The 22,563-nt window shown below is 29.7% G+C and overlaps 1 protein-coding gene across 11 annotated transcripts in view; it reads right to left on the bottom strand.

The window, feature by feature from the left end:
• The window catches only part of LOC139516781 (guanine nucleotide exchange factor DBS-like), a 126,169-nt gene that overhangs the window by 35,993 nt on the left and 67,613 nt on the right, over positions 1–22,563 (bottom strand). For 5 of the 11 annotated variants that reach the window (XM_071307080.1, XM_071307078.1, XM_071307076.1 and 2 more), the window contains exons 2-9: positions 9,597–9,680; positions 7,937–8,051; positions 6,112–6,202; positions 4,869–4,982; positions 3,886–4,002; positions 1,244–1,503; positions 857–971; positions 12–134 (exon numbers count right to left, since the gene is read on the bottom strand). In XM_071307080.1, coding sequence (XP_071163181.1) covers positions 12–134; positions 857–971; positions 1,244–1,503; positions 3,886–4,002; positions 4,869–4,982; positions 6,112–6,202; positions 7,937–8,051; positions 9,597–9,672 — 1,011 coding nt within the window. In that variant the 5' untranslated portion in view covers positions 9,673–9,680. Of the gene's footprint in view, positions 1–11; positions 135–856; positions 972–1,243; positions 1,504–3,885; positions 4,003–4,868; positions 4,983–6,111; positions 6,203–7,936; positions 8,052–9,596; positions 9,681–10,694; positions 11,237–17,230; positions 18,748–22,563 lie in introns of those variants that run through there. The other 6 variants (XM_071307070.1, XM_071307072.1, XM_071307075.1 and 3 more) reach the window with 4 other exon arrangements.

The following is a 22,563-nucleotide window of genomic DNA, read 5'->3' as shown; positions in this document are numbered from 1 at the left end:
AGACAACTTACCTCAGCGTTGGTTTCAAAGTCTTCAAATTCTTTAAAAAGAGCTTCTACTTGTGCCACTGATTCTCCAACTTCAGATAACTTCTCCTCTAACCATTTTAATTTTTCTCCTATTGTGTACTGGAACTACAATGAGACTGACTATAAACATCATTGTCGGTCTATGATGGTGGTATGTGTGTACTTGTTTCATGAACATCATAGAACATTTACAAATTACTTATTACTTTTCAAATTTGTTATACTTAATTGATTTAAAAAGCCAATAATTTCATATTATGAATTACTTAGAACTGTTACCTAAAGAGCTAGAAAAGGCTAGATTCTTTAAAATATTCCCATTCATATACAACAAAATAAATGTTCATTATTTTCATATAAGGATATAATTTTATGGATAGTGAAACTATTTTCCCAATTTAATCATATAAAATCACATCCTGGTTTCAAAAAAAGAAAGGGGAAGTTGAAATAGACACGGAACAGGTAAGAAGCCATTTAAAAGAAACTCATTTAATTACATGCTCTGAAAATAAATCTCAGGCATATAAGGGAGATAATTCAAGCTAAATACCAAATATAAAAATAAGGAGATGTGGTATGATTACCAATGAGACAACTATCCATCAAAGTTCAAAGAAGCGAATGAAAGCAATTATAGGCAACCATAAGGCCTTTAACAATGAGAAAACCCAATACCATATAGTTGGCTAAAAAGATTATCAACAGTAGTTTTTTTTTTCTAGAAACTTGTGTAAGTTATATTTTTTAAGAGAGCTACATGCAAAGTATGGTTGTGAACAAAGCCAATTACATATATTTAAATAATTTGCATTTAATTTACAAACCAGTTTAAACTCGTCTTCAAATTTCCTCAGTTCCAATGAATATTTCAACCTGCTTTCATGCTTTTCCCAAAATCCCTCAAAATTTGTTTTTGTCTCTGCTAGTTGTACCAAGAGTCTGAAGAAAAATGTTATATTTTTAAGAGAATGTCTAAATGTGATGTACATATAATTTTTTTTTCAACTTAAATTCAGCAAATTATAATTAAAATATCAATAAAAATAATTAAAAAAAACTTGTCATATGACATTATTTGAAATAAAAGAAATTTCCAAAAAACAAGCAGTGACATTGATTTTTTTGCATTTAACATTTACAGTGATATCTATTTAGAAGATGCTTTAAAATCTTATAAACAATAGAGTGCATATAAAGGGGAAATAACTAACCTTTGTAGGTTGATAACATGAGTTTGATGAATTAGAGGAGTATGTTCATTATCTCCCTTGATACACTGTAGTAGAGTTTGTCCATGTGTCACAGAGGAGTCAAGGTCATCTAACATTTCTCGCCTACCCATCTGATGGTCATGGATTAGCTTTTCTACACCTTCCATATTATTCGGAATTTCTGTGTCTGCATATTTCTTAACAAGGACTGTCATAGCTGTAGCAATTTTCTCAGTATTGGAGCAGAATTTCTCAACAGCCTGAAAAACATGAAATTTCAAACTTAAAAAGAATTACTTGGATGCTTAAAATGTAATTAGGTGTATTTTCTTTATCCCTATTTGACAATGTTATTCCTATTAAAGATGTTATTCCTATTTGACAATGTTATCCCTATTTAACAATGTTATCCCTATTTGACAATGTTTTCCCTATTTGACAATATTTAAGCTCTATTTGACAATGTTATCCCTATTTAACAATATTATCCCTTTTTGACAATGTTATCCCTATTTGACAATATTTAAGCTCTATTTGACAATGTTATCCCTATTTGACAATGGTAATGATGATAATTATATTAATGACAATGTTATCCCTATTTGACAATGTTATTCCTATTTGACAATATTATTCCTATTTTTAAAACAATGTTGTCCCTATTTGACAATGGTATCCGTATTTGACAATGCTATCCCTATTTGACAATGTTATCCCTATTTGACAATATTATTCCTATTTAACAATGTTATCCTTTTGACAATGTTATTCTTTTGACAATGTTATCCCTATTTGACAATGTATAATATTGATGAAACATGTGAGGTAATGTGAATTAAAAAAGTTCTTTTGTTATTGCTTTGTAAAATACATTTGACATCTATTATCAACAGCAACATTATATCAGAAAAGTAATTTCTTGTATAGAAATTCCAAAGGGAATTATATTGTACATCATTATAGTACATTGTATAAATAACCTTTCCATTTTCAAATGTCAAGGTCAAGAGCCTAGCTTTCTTCATTTTACAGTACATTATAGTACATTGTATAAATAACCTTTCCATTTTCAAATGTCAAGGTCAAGAGCCTTTTTTTTCTTCATTTTACACATAATGCTTCGGGGTAAAAGAGTTCCTATTTTTTAAACTCTGCATCAATATTTTTCTTTCAAGATCCAAAGATATTTTTATAAACAATTTGTGGTCTGATTGTTTCCAACTCTAACCTAATATAAAATGTTTTCCAATCTAATTGATTCTATATTACATATGTAGGACTAGGGGGTGCGATGGGGACCGTGAAGTGCAATGGTCAAGCTGAAGTGTGATGGTCCCTTGCTGATGTGCAATGGTCTATCAAAGCATAATGGCTAGTTTAAAAAACCTACAGATTATTTTGAGAAGTAGATGTAAATTTTCTTAATAGTAAAGTGTAAAAATCTATGTTTATTATTATATCCACTTATCCAGACAAAATTTGCCAGGTGAAGGTAATTTGTACTATTATTCTGGAAAGAAATAAATGATGTCAAATGAAAATTAACCAATTTCCTTTTAAGAGCTTAACATTTTCTGATACAGCTTTTAATGTTACATATAAAATAATCTAGATTTATGTCAACAAAGATCAATATGCATTATGTTTTAGTTGACTTCATTATTTATTCATACCCAAAACTACAATCAATACAATATTCATAGAACAGATTAAGTATGTTATGCATGCTAAGATAACAACACATTATTTTCCAATTTTGCCATCAACATTGATTCAAAAAAGAATATATATCTTTCAAAACTAATGGACACAGATCTTAAAATCTGTTTTGATTTTTATGTATTACCAGTGTTGGATTTCACATGAAATGGTTGTTTTTGTAATAAATTTCACACAGTAAAATACTTATTTTATATCCAGAGTTATCTCCCATACACTGTGGAAAATTTTAATGTCAAGTAATGGTCCCAAGATAAAAGTATATCTAAATATATATTAAACATGTTCATGTATTACCCTAATCATTTTCATTTAGATGGCATAAACAAAATCCAAGAACACTTATATCATGTACCTTATCTCTGACCTTGGTCAGACAGAAGACCAAACACTCTCTAAGTTTTTTTTAGCAAAAGTATGTCTCTTTCATGTATCATTTGTGAAATTCATTTAAGCTGCAATCTGGTATTTTTTCCAGATAGCTCTATCCCCCTTTTTTGTTTCCTTAAATGGGGCTTTCCCATTAGCCTAAAGAATCATTCCATTAAAATGTCATTCATGACATCCATTTTGAGAAACTATAGTCACTATCATGTTTCATATACAAGGTGAAAATGAAGTAACATAGGAAATGCCTGTAAGCTAATCGGTAAAAGTTACTAACAGAACTCTTAAGATAGTGTTTCTCAAAAGTATGTGATCCTATAAATGGAACATAGCAAATAGAATCCCATGCTTAAATTTGTAAAACATGTGTATTCAAAAGGGAATCATTAAACTATTAACTTTAAATTATAAGTGATTCTGAAATTATAAATGTATAGGTTTTGTGATTGTCTCAGAAAGTGGTTTCCATTTTGATAAGGAAGCAAATAATATTGGGGAAATGATTGGGTGCCATTCCATATATTGATTTAACCTACAGATCTATGCTGTGTCCACTCATTAGGATCATAAACCAATTCTCCACCCACTTCTTTTGTCAACTGTTGAACGTCTATATGTTCATATAGCTCAGCTGGTTCATGTAAAAGAACAACCTGAAAAAGAATCAGAAAAATATATTAGAATTATAAGTTAAAGGGTTTATTCTATTCTTCTGGTTAAAGATTTTTATGCCCCATTTATGGGCATTGTGTTTTCAGGTCTGTAAGTCTGTCTGTTCGTTCTTTCGTCTGTCCGTTCGTCCCGCCTCAGGTTAAAGTTTCGGTTAAAGTTTTTGGTCAAGGTAGTTTTTGATGAAGTTGAAGTCCAATCAACTTGAAACTTAGTTCACCTGTTCCCTATGATATGATCTTTCTAATTTTAATGCCAAATTAGAGATTTTCCCCCATTTTCACAGTCCACTGAACATAGGAAAATGATAGTGCGTATGGGGCATCTGTGTACTGGGGACACATTCTTGTTTACCTTTAATTCATATCTAACATCATAGAAGCTTATTATTACATTTTGACATACAATGTACTCAATTAGAGCTCAGTTTAATGTGCAAATAAAGTAGATTTTAAGGAAGTCAAGCACTATTTTCCAAATTGAGTTTTATTCAGAGGTAGCAATTCACTATTAGGCATTAAACATGAGATGACATTTTTTTACATCGATATAAAAAGATGTGGTATGAGTGCCAATGAGACAACTTTCCATCCAACTCACAATTTGTAAAAAAAGTAATATTTTCATTATATAAGGTTATACTAGAGCCTGCAACCAGAGGCAGAAGTTTCACAGCTTTAAATTCTATATTGGGACCAATATAGTTACATACAGTTTGATAATTTTGTTCTCTCTCTATGAAAAGTATGAAATATAAACCTGAGACAAAAAATAAGATATTGTTTTTTATTCAAATTCTTTAGTCATAATCTGCACCATTTGTTAAGTATGTGAAATAACAAATTTTCACCTTATATTCAAGTTCTTCTTTGATAAACTTTGTTTTCATATCAGAAAATGCTCTTTGGAAAAACCCTTTTGGCTGCAGCAGAAACACAACTTGAACATGCTTGGGAAAATATTGCTGTAAATAAGAAAATACAAAATACGTAAATAAAAATTTCTAACCTATTATTCTAAAACATTTTCATATTCTTAAAAATAAATATCCATTTATTGAGAATATATTTCAAAATAATGATTGTACCAAAAGTCCATCCAAGAGAACATTATTCTAAAAATACACTGAATAGAATATTTCAGCGGGGAATGTCAAAAATCTTATGTCTTGTATAATGCATCAACACGATGGTAAGCTATCTTCATAAAGGTTAATGTGAAAGGACAATAAAAAAACATCAAGATGAGCAGGCATAAAGTAACTATTTATTTAAAATACTGTTATTCATTTATAAACACAGACATAATTCTCTTACTTTGTTGCAAAACTGAAGTGCTATGTCATAAAAAGTGCAATGTATACTGGCTGTTTTGTTCGTTGGAAACCTATATTTCAATTTTTTGTTCATGTATATTGCAATTATGCTTTCAAATTACTTTTGGTTTTTGGTTTCATACAACCATCAGAGTTTTTCAATCCCAATGAAATATTATTCCTCAATATTTGTGTGAATACCCTTTTATGGTTATAAAACATCAAATATTTCAGACAGAACAAAATGTAGATATACATTGATGTGTTTCGTCATTAATCATCAGAATTATCTGACACTTCATCACATAACAATAGAACCAGAGACACTTTGCCCAGTTCTTTCAAACTGGTTTACATCAATAGCAATAATTCTCTCATTCCCAAATGCTTTTCTATTGTTTACTTACAAAAGCTATATTGGTTTTTATGTTCCAGGCCTCCTTAGAGCCTACTTATATGTGTATATATTTTTTAATGGGAACTATTTTCATTGATATAGAAATACTTGCAAACTTTTACAGAATTGTTTACATGTAAACACAATTACTAAATATTATTTTTGCATATGTATTCTGATTTTATCTTCAATTTTGAAATAAGGAAATGTGGTATGATAGCCAATGGGACAACTCTCCATCAAAGTTCAAATGAAGTGGATGAAAGTTGTGATTACATTTATAGGCAACTGTACAGCCTTCAACAATTAGAAAAGCCCATACAGTATGATCAGCTATAAAAGGCCTTTCAACAGTTACTGGTAAATCCTTATAAAACTTACATTTATTTTGAGAAGTAAATTTTTCACATCACCCCAACTTTCATTTCTTCTGTCTATAACTATAACAAATCCCAGTTCTGTTTCATGTAACCTGAAATATCACAAATGAACATTAACTTACCAGGCATAAGTATTATATGATAAATAGTTGACATAGATAAGTCTCACCTGTATCAAGCTGTAATTCTGATAGAATAAAAATGTTGGAAAATAAACTTGTAAAATTTTAACATCTGAACAATGCATACTGGTAACTTTCAAAATTAATGTTCCATGCATGAGATTGCATTGGGCCACAAAATCACTATGGAATTTGGAACCTATGCACACAGTTTACCTGGCAAACTAATCAACTTTTAAAGTTTTTAGACCATGACTTAGGGGACATGATCAAATAGTCCCCATGGAAATGAGATGTGCCAATGCCAATACAAATGCATACCAAATATCATTGACATATCACAATTGGTCCACCATAAACTGACCTTATCACAAACTTGATACCTCTAACAATACTGTGAGAAAAATCACATTTAACCTTAAGTCTTAAGTCTTCCATAGATATTACTGAAGGGAGACAAACAAGGATATAAAGACCTCCTTTCACATATCAGAAGTTCATTAGTCATGGACTAACGGGTCTTATGTCTTTCATGGCATCACATTAATTTGAAAATACATTTTTGTTGAAAAACAACCAGTTTTTAGATAATAAAATTGATACACAATATCAATAACATACAATCTTACTGTGGTGTACAATAAAGATAACAAGCAAATTACAGTGGTAAACACCAAAGATAACAAAAAACCTTACACACACCACAGATAACAAACAAACTTACAGTGGTACACAACAAAGATAACAAAAAACTTACACACACCACAGATAACAAACAAACTTACAGTGGTACACAACAAAGATAACAAACAAACTTACACACACCACAGATAACAAACAAACTTACAGTGGTACACAACAAAGATAACAAACTTACAATGGTACACAACAAAGATAACAAACAAACTTAAAGAGGTACACAACAAAGATAACAAGAAAACTTACACACACCACAGATAACAAACAAACTTACAGTGGTACACAACAAAGATAACAAACAAACTTACAATGGTACACAACAAAGATAATTACAATGGTACACAACAAAGATAACAAACAAACTTACAATGGTACACAACAAAGATAACAAACAAACTTAAAGAGGTACACACCAAAGATAACAAACAAACTTACAATGGTACACAACAAAGATAACAAACAAACTTACAATGGTACACAACAAAGATAACAAACAAACTTACAGTGGTACACAACAAAGATAACAAGAAAACTTACACACCAAAGATAACAAACAAACTTACAGTGGTACACACCAAAGATAACAAACAAACTTACAGTGGTACACCACAAAGATAACAAACAAACTTACACACACTAAAGATAACAAACAAACTTACAGTGGTACACAACAAAGATGACAAGAAAACTTACACACACCAAAGATAACAAACAAACTTATAGTGGTACACACCAAAGATAACAAGAAAACTTACAAACACCAAAGATAACAAACAAACTTACTGTGGTACACAACAAAGATAACAAACAAACTTAAAGTTCATCACAGGAGTTTGAAATCCTATCAATAACAGGTAAAAAAATATCAAAGTCGACTATCACAGTAACAACAAAAAACAACTTAAAGTTGTGAACAACAAAGATAACAGCAAACTTATTGTGGCATATGACAAAGATAACAACAAACTTATGACGGAATATAACAAAGATAACAAAAAAACTTACGGTGGTACACAACAAAGATAACAAACAATCTTTTTGTAATCTTCATCAGATATCTCTTTCTGGTCAGGGTTTTCTGGAATGGTTAAAACTGGTGCTCCATTGATTGCTTTACCCCCTGAAAATATTATAAAATTTTCTTTAATAAATAAAGGTTTTTGATATATATGGTAATCATTGTAATATTATTAAGTTATTATCTTGAGAATGGATATATGATTATTTCTGCTGTTCGCATTTGTTACAGGCCTACTGTTATTCAGAAATTATTGCTTGCAGTTATTATTGCAATTTTGTCATTTTCAAAATGAGAGTTTAAATCATTGCGATTAGAGCCCTGTCACATTTGTCTCAATAATAAAAACATTGCATGATGTGTAAATACACAGACATGTTCAGTTAGAAGGGGGATGTTAAAAAGAAGGTTGTGTTAGGTATGTGCCTTAATCTTTACATGTAAAGCATCCCATGCAAAAACTTTTTGAGGGGCATAGTGGCTTGTTGATTGGCAAAATTAAAAATGTCTGTCCCCGACCACGTTTGTTTATTCAATTTCTAGGATGTATAAGGTATAAGTTTCCCATGCTTTATTCAAGGAGTCTTATTATTAAGAAACTTTGCATTGATTTGTTTGATTATTTGTTCTCATTCTCTGTATGCATAATATTTGCCACTGGACAGTAAGCAAACAAAAAACAATAGAGCAAAGAAGTTTATATGTAAAATATTCTCAATAGAAAAATTTAACTTGAAAATTTAAGCATAAAACTAAGTGATTGTTTTATTTTTGTTTATTTTGGGTTCTGAGCAAGACCTTACCACTGGAGAATGAAATTGAGGTCAAGGTTTTGTGGCAAATGTCTAAAGAGACATACTCCTAAAAAGTAATCCATATGCCAAATATAAAATTCACCTATAATGCACAGTTACTGAGGAATATACCTAATTCTGTATTTATTCCTTGATCCAGAAAATGAGGTCAAGGTCAGATGACAAAAACTAGCTTATACATCAGGATACTCCTGCTAAGTAAGTTTGTTAGCCTGGGTTAAAGTTAGACAGATGTATTTCAATATTGACAAATTTTTAAACAGTTAATGCCTTCAGAAAAGTAATACTTATTTCTCCCCATATTGCAACTTTCATCAGGTGAGACAAATATAGGCAATGTTAACAACTATAATATCCCTTCAGTGCACTCCAGCTTAAAAAAATAAAGTTAATGTCTAGTAACTTATATATATTTTAAGAATTTTAAGCAGCTTTCTAGAAGATCATCAGATTAATAATTATAGTATTTTTATTCAACAATCTGTAGTTTTCATTGTGTTATATGTTTTTTTTATCTCAATAAAAATATCAGTTGTTTTAAGCTAGATCGGTGATTGTTGTTGACAAGTAGTTTTAACTAGTTAAATCTGCTAAGATAAAAACACATCTTTCTTATAAAAGTCCTGTTGAACTTTACAACATAAGTGGTCATTACAAAATACAAAAGCCAATTTTGATTGCAGTATTGTTTTTATGAAAGTTTTGTGGAACTCTAGTCTCTACATCTATAACTTTAGTGGTCATTACCTGATACAAACGCAAATTTTAATTGCAGCATCTTTTCTATGAAAGTTTTGAGGAACTCTATATCTATAACTTTAGAAGTCCTTACCTGATACAAAAGCAAATTTTGATTGCAGCAATGGTGCCACATCCAGTACACTGTAGGGACAGAGGGCTTCCCCCATTTCATCTCCTGAAAAATAAATTGTACATGCTTAAAAACACATTGATGATTAAAACTAGTGTATACAATGTACATGAAAAGGAAAAAATTACCTTGACAAGAAAACATGGAAGGAAAGAGTCATTGAGTATGTACTTTAAAGCTACATTTTCACACCTACATGAACATCTTAAATTTGAAAAAAGGGAAGAACATTTCCTATTTGAGGGATAACACATAAAAATCAGACAGTATTAATTAAGGTCCTAATCACACTGAATTTGTACTTTTCTCATTAGTACTTTAGAATTTGGTTTAACTACTAAAATTCAAAGTACGGTAGTAACCCAGTATTCCTTATACTGAAATGTGCACAATCTAGTGAATAACAAAATTTTGACATATTAAGTGAAAAATGTCTATCTATGACAGAAATTAAAGTACATGTTTAAAAATGTGCTTGCGTTTGTAGAATACAAATGAAGCAAAATAAAATTTTGTGACACTTCAGTCAAACAGAACTAATAATGAGCTGTAGCACATTATCATATACTAATGTATAAACCATTTACCCTAGCCAAGGGTTACAATCTAGTCCCTTCTTCTCATGTATCAGAACCCTTGGTGAAGGAAGATCTGTCAGGCATTACAAAAAGACCCAGAGTAAAAAATATATACAATTTTCAGGAAGTCCACAAGACATATTTCTGCCAAAAGTGGGTCAACTAGAACTATAAATCTAATATCCAAAAATTTGGGATAACTGTCTAATTGTTACAGACCCTACATCTCCTTTTATTCATATTAAATGAACTTTTCCTGTGTTTCATTCAAATTCCATATAAAATTTTAGTATACTAAACAAATTATTACTCTTTGAAATTGTAACTATATTGTACATGTATTCCCCTTTCTCTGCTTTTTAAAATAAGAACTCTATTCCCAAATACTACATGTTCCTCTTATAATATGATATATCTTAATTCAAGGACTCGGAAGGGTGTTTGAAAATTATGGAAATTTATCAGCTGATTTTTTTCTTACCTACGTGCTCAGCAGAAAGCATATTGCTTATCTAAAATCCTCAAGTTTCACTACAACAAACCACAAGTATACAAAATAACATCTTTCCTTGTCAATAAATACGTCAATACAAATACTTTGTATTCAGTTTCCTTTCAATGTTTATATTTACAAGTGACGATTCAAACTTCCTAGGTATACGTAATTATGTCACCTGAGACGAAATATGATACACCTGTAATCCCTTTTATCAGTATAGTTTATATAATACTTAAACACCTCAATGATTACGAAGTTTAAGCATGTATAAGTACATGCCTATGAATCTACATGTATATTTGAAATAGGATGTGACTAAGATAGATACTGCTTCCTAAATATGTCTCCATACATTCTTTAAACAAGGAACAAATCTCAGAAAATTTCAATTAGTAAAACCAGGTGTAAGTTTTATACATGTATAAAGTACTATAATTGGATATGAATTTTCCTTGTTTGATAAATTTTCACCTTTGCAAAGGTTAAGTTTAAGTCCCTGTAATGTACAGTTTACATTTAATGGCAATGTGACAAACTATCTTAAAAAGAATTTCCTGAACATTTTAAGGAACTTCTTCATTCATTTCCACTTATGTTTATTTTTTTGTACCTTTAACTTTTTTTAAGAATATAAATCCTGTATTAAAAAATGATCTAATAAATTGAGTTAAATCATGTTTTATTAATTAAAAACATTATCAGTAATTTCAAATATATATATCAATAAATAAAAGATTAGAAAGAAAGCAGCTGAGCTATCAACAACACAAAAATTTAAATGACATCCAGAGGTCAATATAAGGTCATCAACAATATTATATGCCCTTAGTCTAAAAAGTTGTGAATAAATCACAGATTATCAAAAATCTGTTTAAAGAGATTTATGTTATACTAGACTGAAAATTTTGGTAAAATTTATCACATGGTAACAGTCTTCAGAACAACATGCTGAGGGTGGATTTTAACAACCTTGACTTCACATGAGGGTCTTACATGGTTGGAAAACATTTCATTTCATCCAGGCACATTATTCTGACAAGAAGTTGGCCAATTTCACTCTTACTACTGTATGGCACATTGTAAGCAAAAAAGAAGCAACTTTTAAAGTCTTTGGAAGTTTTCCAGGGCCATGAATTATAAACGTAAATCTCTTGTCCTCAAAGCAAAAATGCTACCAAAGACCATATAGTAGTAAAGTGGTTTAACCAAGGATTTGTATACTATACAAATCCTTGGTTTAACCAAAATAAGTTAAAGGATTGACATAAAACCAAAAGGACCAATTGACAAACATTTTTCTTCATATAGCCTCTATAATTGCAAAGATAATAATGCAATTACTAATTCACGATCTATTTTTAGCACAATTATCTATGTGAGCAATTTTGTTAAATTTGGAATCTAAACACCCAAAAGATGACTATTACAGTAAGTATACAGATAACAAACACAATCATGTCATTGCAATGTATGAGCTAATAAAGTATTATCTGCAAGAAGTTCATAATGTAATCAAGTCATCTATTGGACAATATCTTAACATATAAAATTACGTACCTATAAGACATTCAAAACTATTTTCGAAACTGAACACTATATTGAATTAAATTTAAGTAAAATTGAACGGTCGTACTTGGCACAGTTAAGATGTGGAATTTTACCATTAAGAGTTGAAACAGGCAGATATTCAAGTGAAAAACCTGAAGAAAGACTTTGTATTTTTTGTAATCTTCAAGAAGCCGAAACTGAACTACACTTTATCTTTAATTGTCCGCTTTATTTGAATTGTCGAAATAACATTTTTGGTGAACTTTTAACTACAGAACTCTTCTTAGATCTGAATCATGAACAAAAACTGAACATTTTAATGTCTCTTCACACAAGAAAATTAGCAAAATATATCGTTCGTGCATTTCATATCCGACGTCAGGTGCTATATAATCTATGAACATTTAATTTTTGTGTATATTTATTCTAATTTCAAATGATTTGAGAAATTGTGTATATATACATGTATAACGTGATTATGTTTAACCTTACTGATATTTTAAAAAGGTGACTTATAGGTCCAATGGGCCGGGTGTAACTTTGACTATAAACTTTGTAATTGTATTATATTTATGTTCACAAGTCACTATAATAAACAAATTACTTACTTACTTACTTACTTACTTACTTATAGGTAAAATAAACTCACTGTTTTCAGAAAATTACAACAGTGACAACAGAATGATTTATCAACTGAATCAGAGTATGAAATTGAAACCTATTCATTTAATTGTTTTGTATGAGTAAAGTGTAATCTTGAAGAAGCAGAGATCAATGGGCTTGAAGATATCCTTATCACTAAGATTTGAATTGATTTGATTTTTGGTGTTTTAACCCCACTTTTAAGCACCGTTTTTAGACTATTTCATGGCGGCCAGTTTTTATTGGTGCAGGAAGCCAGAGTGCCGGAGAAAACCACAGACCTTCGATAGGAAAACTGACAATCCTAGTCAATTAAGATTGGAGTTCAGTGGGGTTTGAACTCATAACCTCAGTGTTGACTGGCTAGTCATTACAGTAGTAACTACCTAGACCACTCGGGCACCAAGGCCCCCTTATCAATAAGAGGCAGGGTTTAAAATACAAAGTTTTAACTACATACTTCTATACTGGTGATATATCTGCCTAAAAAGCAATAAATTGCATTGCTTATTAAATATACATCCTAGGTGGATAGTTGCCTCAATGGTACATACTATAATCATACCACATTTCCTTATTTTTATTTTACTAAAAGTCTTTAGACTGATAACATTCCATCTTTAAGTTTGATATGCATATACATAATATCTTACACTGTATCATAAGTCTTGTTTATTCATTGACAGGGGATATATCTATTGATTGTCAATAATATAAGTATAAGTAAAAAACAGTGATTTTTCAGATGAGTCACACTAATTCTGACTAATCGGACAACATGTTCTCTTGTGTTTAGCAGAGGGTGCACAAATAATCGACAGAAATTATCTACATGTATAAATACAACCCAATCTCAAGGCAAATTGCAGCATAACAATACCAAATATGAAAATATACAAAGACAGCATCTATAACAGATGTAAAATGTAGATTGATCTTTACTGTAAAACATTGAACATTATTTATATCCACTGTTTGCATCAAAGGGACACAAAATTTTGTTAAATGAGTATAAAACTGAAATATAGCTTGCATCTATTCAGATTTGTTAACTAATATGCAAACTTTACAATAGATGCAAAGATTTGGATATACCATTTTAGGAACATAAAAATTACCTAATACATGTACATGTATTTTAACTATTTTAAGTGTACAACAAAACAGTGACCTCTGTCCACCCTACTCCCCTGGAAAAAAAAGATAAATTTAATCAAATTAATCTTACCTTAAATCCATTATATTTTAAGACAGAAACTAGGACAAATCAATTTTATGCATCCAGGATACCAATTTAATATTGTTTAATTCAAAAGTATTATAGTTTTAATCATTAGAAAATAATTTCATTTTAATCAGGAGAGTTCATACAAGTCATTTTACAAATCCAGGATATCACTTATAATTATTGTTTGTTTCAAAGTATTAATAATTCTAGTTTATATTAAAAAAACTGAAAAATGTAAAGTAGACTCATACAAATAGTTTAAAATGTGTTTAAACACCCAATATATCCCGAAGAAATAAGTATAGTACTTTACAATAGGAAATACACCATAAAAATATGTTATTTTGAATGACCACTTTCAACACTTCATTTCATTAATTATATAAGGGTTGAAAATAAAAGCAAGTCTGAACTCTTAACCTTTTTCAGTTCTCTTACTGACCCCACTCGAAACCCCACTACTACGATTAGTGAAAAGACACAATTTTATTTGTGTTCAGTCAAATTATAAGTCTCACTATTTTTTTATAAATGAAAATTTATCTTCAGATGCAATGACTATTTTATTTTATTTCATGAAAAAAATGTTATCAAAGCAATAGTACTATATATAGAACTTGGAGAATTTCTTTTGGGCCAATGTGATATTTTCTCTGGATAATCTTCAAGACCTTATAAAAATATCCTGTTCCTAAACATCTCTGTAGTATAGACGACTCAATGCTTTTTTAAAAGGAGATTTCTCCTGATATATTTACTATGTTTAACACCTGTGCCAAACAATATGCTAGACAAACCAATTGTACTCTTCTTTCTTCCTAATGAACAAAGAAAATGAATCTGAACAAGAAAATACATTGTACATGTACATTGTATGCATTCTGCATTCAATTGCATCAATTGATAAGAAATGATTTCTCTTAAGCATCTGTGTATCATTTGCCCTTTTTACAGGGTTAGGAGAGGTCTTTAATATGTAGGCATTGCACATCTCCTTATTTCTATATCAAATGCCCTTTTTTAAAACCAATTCTGGCATACATATTCTGTTTTATAATGTCTTTTTTTATTACATTTTTGTACATGTTACTTGTTTGAGTAAGTATACAAAAGAAAGAGTACATCAATGTACCTTTTCTTCTCGCATCTGCTAATTTTTTATTGTTTATCAACAAAAACTTTATTTCTTTTAAATGATAAAACTGTGCTTGATAAAAGATTTCTTGGTCTAACTAAACAGCAATATTAGCCCCATATAAACTTAACAACTATATGCTGTAACCTAAAATCCCCTTTTTATATTCCTGCTCTGGTGCCTGTTAGATCCCAACAATATTTTGGCAGATTTTAATCAAGGATCAGTAATATCTAGTTCAGATTAGTCATGAAATATTAAGTATACAAAATATATGGCAACAAGAGAACATTCTCTAAATGTCAATAATCAGGCACTATAAATTTTTCCTTTTTTTATTATTTTAAATTTTGTTAATTTAACTTATTTTTCCTCAAAATTTCCATTCTTAAAAAAACTATAAAAACTTGGAATATCTGTATGTTTGTTAAAATAACTATTCTAATATGATGAATACATTTATTTATGGTCCTTATTCTTGAACTTTTATTATGTTATTTTTTAAAGGCAAATGCAAAATGTGGTATAATATTGTAACTACAGCTGATATATTTTTTTGTAAAATGAAGTAACAAATACTAACACATAGATATTTCACATGATCTTTTACTAACATTAACGAGGCTGTGATAAGGTATCGGTATTCAATGATTTCATTACTAACAAATGTACAGATTTCAATAAAAAATAAAAATAAAAAAATAAAATAATAATAATTAGGCACTAAAATCAAACAAGACTTAACACTTGCCAAATTAAGTAACTGCAGGATATTTACAAACTTGGCATGAAAAAGTTGACGTCACTATAAAAGATAACCCTGCTTTATGCAATCTTTGTAACTAATTAATAGTTGAAAACAGTTAGATAAATGACATAAAGTCAATGTTTGTACACCTTTCTATCTGAATGTAACCCAAAAATGATAAACTTTTTATTTTTAAGTTCAATAGATTTTGCTTACACATGATGATGGGAGATATTAAGGACCGTGACTGGCTATACAGCCCTTGCACGGTCGGCTAACAAACTGAACTGTCTTTACGTTATTAGTTCTATTTGGGTTTTTGGTTTTTAAACCCAATTCAGAATTTATTCATATTTCAAATATAATAAGACAAAGCAGTTTATCATTCAATCACTTTGTTCTATATGTTCACAACACTTCACACCACATTTCAAGCCATTCAGTTCTGGATAAATCTATCTATTTACCACCCAAAAACCACAAATTAAACAACTATTTGGAAAATCAAGGGCCATAACCCTAATAAATTTAAATGGATAATGATAATCTTACTTAATCTGAATTTTGGTTTGAGAATTACATTAGAACTTCATAAAAAAAATGGTTTAAAAGTTTGCTGCTATAAATTCTAATAACATTAAGGGATATCAGTTATAATATCAATCAGGGTAAGGGAATCTTAATTTATCGTTCTTAAACAACTAGGAGTAAAGAGACCATCAAGACTCAAGAGACTCAACTCTTGAATAGTACAATTGATATCAACAAAACAATCAAACTCAACTCATGTTATTTCCATAAGTCAAAATTGTTTGAGTTTGCAAGATGTTCAATTTATTGCTAGAAGATTTTAATCTTTTTGAAACTCTAAGCAGTAAAAGTTAAGTGGATGAAAATCAGAATAGCTTAAGTGGTGTACAGTTAAAAAAACAGATTTAATAATTTGAGTCTCACAATCAATTTTACAGCATACACTAATGGACAGACATGCCAATCAAAAGAAACACAACCATATAGAATGGAGAAGACACATGCAACTTACAATGTATAAACAGACATATAACTAAGCCCATACCGCAAGTATTTAGGATGGAGAAGACACATGCAACTTATAATTTATAAACAGACATATAACTAAGTCCATATCACAAGTATTTAGGATGGAGAATACACATGCAACTTATAATTTATAATCAGACATATAACTAAGTTTTTACCAGTTGCCCTAATATCAGATTCAGCTTCAGGTAAAGATGCATTGTCTGATGCAGGAGACACAATAAATTTATCCTTTAATATACTATCCTCTTCATAATCAGGACCCCATTCTGAATCACTAGTCCCTGTGGTAGTGGTCGTTGTATTACTGAACTGACGTTTGTGAGACCGGTGAAATGTTAGGCTATTTCCCAAGTAATATGACTTGTCTGTGCTTGGACTGTAATCATCTGTAAAATCTTCTGTGGAACCCTGGGAAGAACTATAACCAGGATGAAGTGAAGGAACCCCTAAATATTCCTTGTACTCTTCACTAGTCTGACGATCAAGAATTGAACTTTTCCTCTTAAAGTTTTCTAAAAAATCGTCAATTTGCTTTTCAATTTTAGCGACTTGATTTCCAGGTATTCCTGGGAGTTTAGATGATCTTATACGAGGTTCTGTCATACTGAAAAGTCACTATTATCCAATTATAATGGATGCATCCTTATATTGCATGAAGTCTAATATGGTTGCATAACAAAGTCAAAACAAATCAATATTTTTTTCTTTCGACATGATATTTCAGATAAAACGTTCTTTTTGAAAATCCTGTTTGAGGATTGTCACATGGTTGTCTGACTCATCATGCACACCTGTTTACATGGCAATAATTGTTTTAATCCATACATAAAAATTTGCTGTCATGTCAATTTCTTTTATATTGACAGTCAGGAATTACTATAAAAATCTTTATTTTCTATCTTTAGAAATAAATCTGGTTAAAACCAAAACTAATAACACAACTTCCTGATAACAGTTTTCTATGCTAATTTGATCATATCTAACTTTTAATAGAGTTATCTCCCCTCATTAAATCAATAATTACCATCAAGTATTAATTTTCCTCACTTGATTTCACTGCAAGTGTCAAATATAATTCCTGTTATTATACTAAGCTAATGATGTGATATAATTATCAGACAAGTCCAAGGTTTCATAAACAAAATCCTGTAAAGTTTGGAAAATTATGTCAACAAAATAAATAGCCATTTCCAGAAAATCTACCAGTAAAGTTTCTCCCAAAAACCAAATATCAAATATTGATAAGAAATAAAACACATCCACTTCCATAACAAAATGAAAGTCTATTGTTTCATACGAAGGAATGTTAACACCAAAAATCAATCCAAACCTATTTCCATGATTCAGTGAACAGACTTAATTTCTAAATTTGCACACAAAGTATCTACTATCTGCATCATAGCTGCATGTAGGATAAAACGAAAAACGTAACTGTCGAATCAATATCTGGTGAATTACAAAATCCATTTCATAGCAGAACTGTCCGACAATTGTAATCATTCAGTTTTATCATTAATGAAAAATGACAGAATATATCTCTAGTTATTGATTTGATCAAAATTCCCCCAAAAATGATAAATCTCCGCTTGTCCTGATGAGAGAATTGGCTGACACGGCCATGTTTTATGAAGTCATGAAAACATGTTGCAGAGACAAGGTTAAACTTAAACCTGTCCAATCAATGAATTTGTTTAAATCAATAACAACAGATTTGATGGGTTTTCTAGTAAAATTTATACAGGTAGTGCAAATAAACACATTAATTATTTAATTTAAATAAGTACATTTGTATCTATTGCTAATGGGGTTGGCATCATTTGCATCAGGTATAAATATGAGAGTTAAGTATTCACTTAAAAAACAATAGTTTTAAAAAAAAACCACATGAAAATAAAAAGATTAATTTACGCAAGATATAATAATATAGCATAAGATTGTCATTATTTGCATCAGGTACAAATATGAAAATTACATATTCACTTAAAACAAAAAGTCCATAAACCTCTGTGCAAGTTACAATAAGAGAGCATAATCTTAAAGGAACAGAGCATGAATTTACAGCTTTAAATTTGCTTTTAATATATTTGAATTAACTACTTCACCAATGAAATAAATATTTGAAATTTTCATCTACAACATGTAAAATTCAATCCGATTCCAGCTAGAGTGAAAATTCTTAAAAATAAACCAATGTTAAAACTTAAAAGATGTCTACAAATTTACAATGCATTTGTAATGATGTTACAATTACGGATTGTTATATTGGATTATTGTGGCTGCAATAATCACAGAAATAATTATTCAGCATATCTACATCAATTTCAAAGTTTATAATCAAGTCAAACACAGAGGGATGAATAAGATAGTATGTAGTAAATTATAATGGCCATTTTACGTAATAAGACTTTGCATAATATCTACATAATATGGCAAACTGATCATTTAAAGTTTGCTTTCAATTGAATGATTATTCATTGCTTAGAATATCTCAACAGTATACATGTACTAATCCAATTTTCTTTCTAAAATTCATCTTTTCTTCATTTAAATTTTTGGTTGAGAGGATAAAAAATGAAAGCCTATATTTCATCTTTTTTTCATTTAAATTTTTGGTTGAGTCTCAGCCTCAATAATGTAAGTCTTATTAAAATAGTCAAAGAGGGAATATATATTTGATTACCGATCACGATGTGTAGTTGGCTTCTTATTTTGACACTTGTTACGAGAGTAAGCTTAGAAAATTCTTACAGACAGACAACTGTTATATTTGTTTGTTAAATACCCAATATGTTTCATTTGGAAAATTACATTCTTCCACAGCAACACCTTAATTCAAAAATATTTATCCACTAAAGATCATAAAATTTTAAACATAAAAAATGTGAGTATTTAACTATTGATAATGAATCAATGTTATAATCATTGGTGTATAAAAGCATAACTGCTTCTCCAATGTTTAGAGAAAATGTAAAGTACAATGTACCAAAAATTCAAGTTGTTTGATGACATATAAAAGCAGGCATTTGTCTCAGAAAAAAATCCTATATACCTTCATATAAAAACAGTGTTATATGAAGGTATACATGTATAGGATTTTTTTTTTCTGAGACAAGTGCCTGTGCCTATCAAGACAAATTTCAAACCATAAACACAGATATATTTATCTGTCAGACAGATTTCATTTTTTTTTCTGAATAACTGAAGGGTTCTGTGATAGATTTGTGGCACTTTATTATTTTGAAAATGAGAGAAGCAAAAGAATTATGGCATTTATCATCCCTTCTCTGTCATGCATATATGATACTGATAGTAAACTTGTAATCATTATGGTCCAATTTGTTCCCTAATATACATCTCTTCTCCTTCCCTACAACCCCCTTGTATTAAATGCTAGGTTTGATAGTTAGTTATTTATCAATAAATTTTGAATGAAACATTTTTTTTATAAGATGTATCTCTTGATAGACAGGAGATCTGATTTGCCTTTAAATCTAATTTTTGAATCACATTTAAAGTCAACTACTTACTTTGACAGTTTCAGTTCAATTGCAGTCATTTAAACAAAATTATATAAAGTGGCAAAATATTTACCTTTAGATTGCAAACTTACTTTAAATGCAGCAACACTTACATTTTAAATTTATCAAACAGGTGTCTACTTTGTATTTACAATGTTAAGTCCTTTTTAAAATTTAAGACGTATAACTTTTCCACATGGTTTTCTACTAGTAAAATACATGCCTATAAACATATTTAATATGGTGTTTTTTTTTAATTTGATACAACATTTTTGACCATCTCAGGGTACATGTACTTTTTGACAACACATTTCAAGTTATCTTTACTGATATCAATAAAACTGTAATTTGAATTAATACAAGTACATAAAAATCTATTGTCCATATTGCGTACCCTTAGGTGCACAGTAATATGTTCATATGCAAATAAAGTATGTACCTAGAGCTAAGTATTTTTCAAATAAAGCAGAAAATGCTAAACTGTAAATAATTCATTTTTTGCATAAAAAAAATATGCTGTTTATTTTTGCAACAATGGTCTGACTTGAGTGATTTTAGTTAAAAATCACTGTTTTTTTTTTTGTTTTTTTTTGTGTCCATCAAAGATTTAGCTGTTGACAAAAGTATTTTTTTTACATATTAAGATATGAAAGGTTAACATGTTGTTGATATCTTAACCCTAAACACTATGATAACATCAGAAAAGTCAACAAGAGGACAAAACATTGTCCTCAAACAATAAACTTATGTCTATACCATATGTCAAACCTTACATCAGCCTGAGCTTTGAAATGAAGTTTTGAATTAATTGAATACTATCACAGATGTGTATCTATATACTCTATATCCTGTATGATGCTCAGTTGAAAAGGGAGAAAGGTTGTGCAAACATAACCTGAAATAAAACAAACAGCTAGGGAAAGCTAGACACCAAACCAAGATATTTAATCAAAGATTCACCATCTACGACACTTGTATGCATCTTTAAAGCACTAAAATAAATTTTAAAGTTAACCTCCAGTAACATGTCACATGAAATAAAACAAATAGCTAGGACAACCTATATATCAAATTAAAATATCTTATCAAGGATGCACCATCTACGATACTATATACATGACATCTTCAAAGTTTTTTTTATATTTTTAAAGTTGATCATGACCTCCAATATCTTTTGGAATTTTGTTTCAATATCTGTAGGTTGCTTTCTGAGAGACAGATTTTGACCCAGGATTTTTCAAAATGGTGTAATTCCTAAAAATTTAACATATACAAAATATTTTGGATGATGTTATGCTGACAAAAATAAAATGTGTGAGAAACAGGATTTATTTTTTTTTTATATCAAAGGACATCATAGGCTTCCTGAATGTGCAACTGACATGATACATGTACATCTCCTTTTATTAATGATAATAACTGAGGATGAACTTAAGCAATCTCAGTTGGCATCAAGTTATATTGTTTGACTAAATGCCACTAACATGGTCAATTATAATTATACAAGTCTGTGATAACAGAGCAAAATAAATATTAGATTTTTCACGTTTTTCTTTTTTATAGTGTTACAAGGATTTGTATTGTTAGACTTGTACAAATCCTTGATAGTTACAATCCCATGTTGATATTTCAATAAAATGACGTATATACATTTGTAATATCAACAGGACAATTTTTCTTCAATACGAATGGCTGCGCAGAGTTCATTTTAGAGATTTCAAAAGTACACAGTGGTACATGCAGCTATTTTCAATCCATAAGAATAAAGATAGGAAAAGTTTTCAAAGCAGTTGTTTACCATGACTTTCAACTGCTGGTGCATACACTCATTTGGGGAAAAAATCGAAAGACATATGTTAACTGAGTTGAAATCCAACTGACAATATTTATTTTATTAAGATTTCAGTCTAATATTAAAAAATTATTTGATGAGGAACGTTCAATTATCTCCCCTTCTATATGCAGGAACA

Source organism: Mytilus edulis, chromosome 3 (assembly GCF_963676685.1).
Source record: "Mytilus edulis chromosome 3, xbMytEdul2.2, whole genome shotgun sequence".
Taxonomy (NCBI): domain Eukaryota; kingdom Metazoa; phylum Mollusca; class Bivalvia; order Mytilida; family Mytilidae; genus Mytilus; species Mytilus edulis.
Note: the sequence above shows the minus strand (reverse complement) of the source record. Positions and strands in the feature narration are given on the sequence as shown.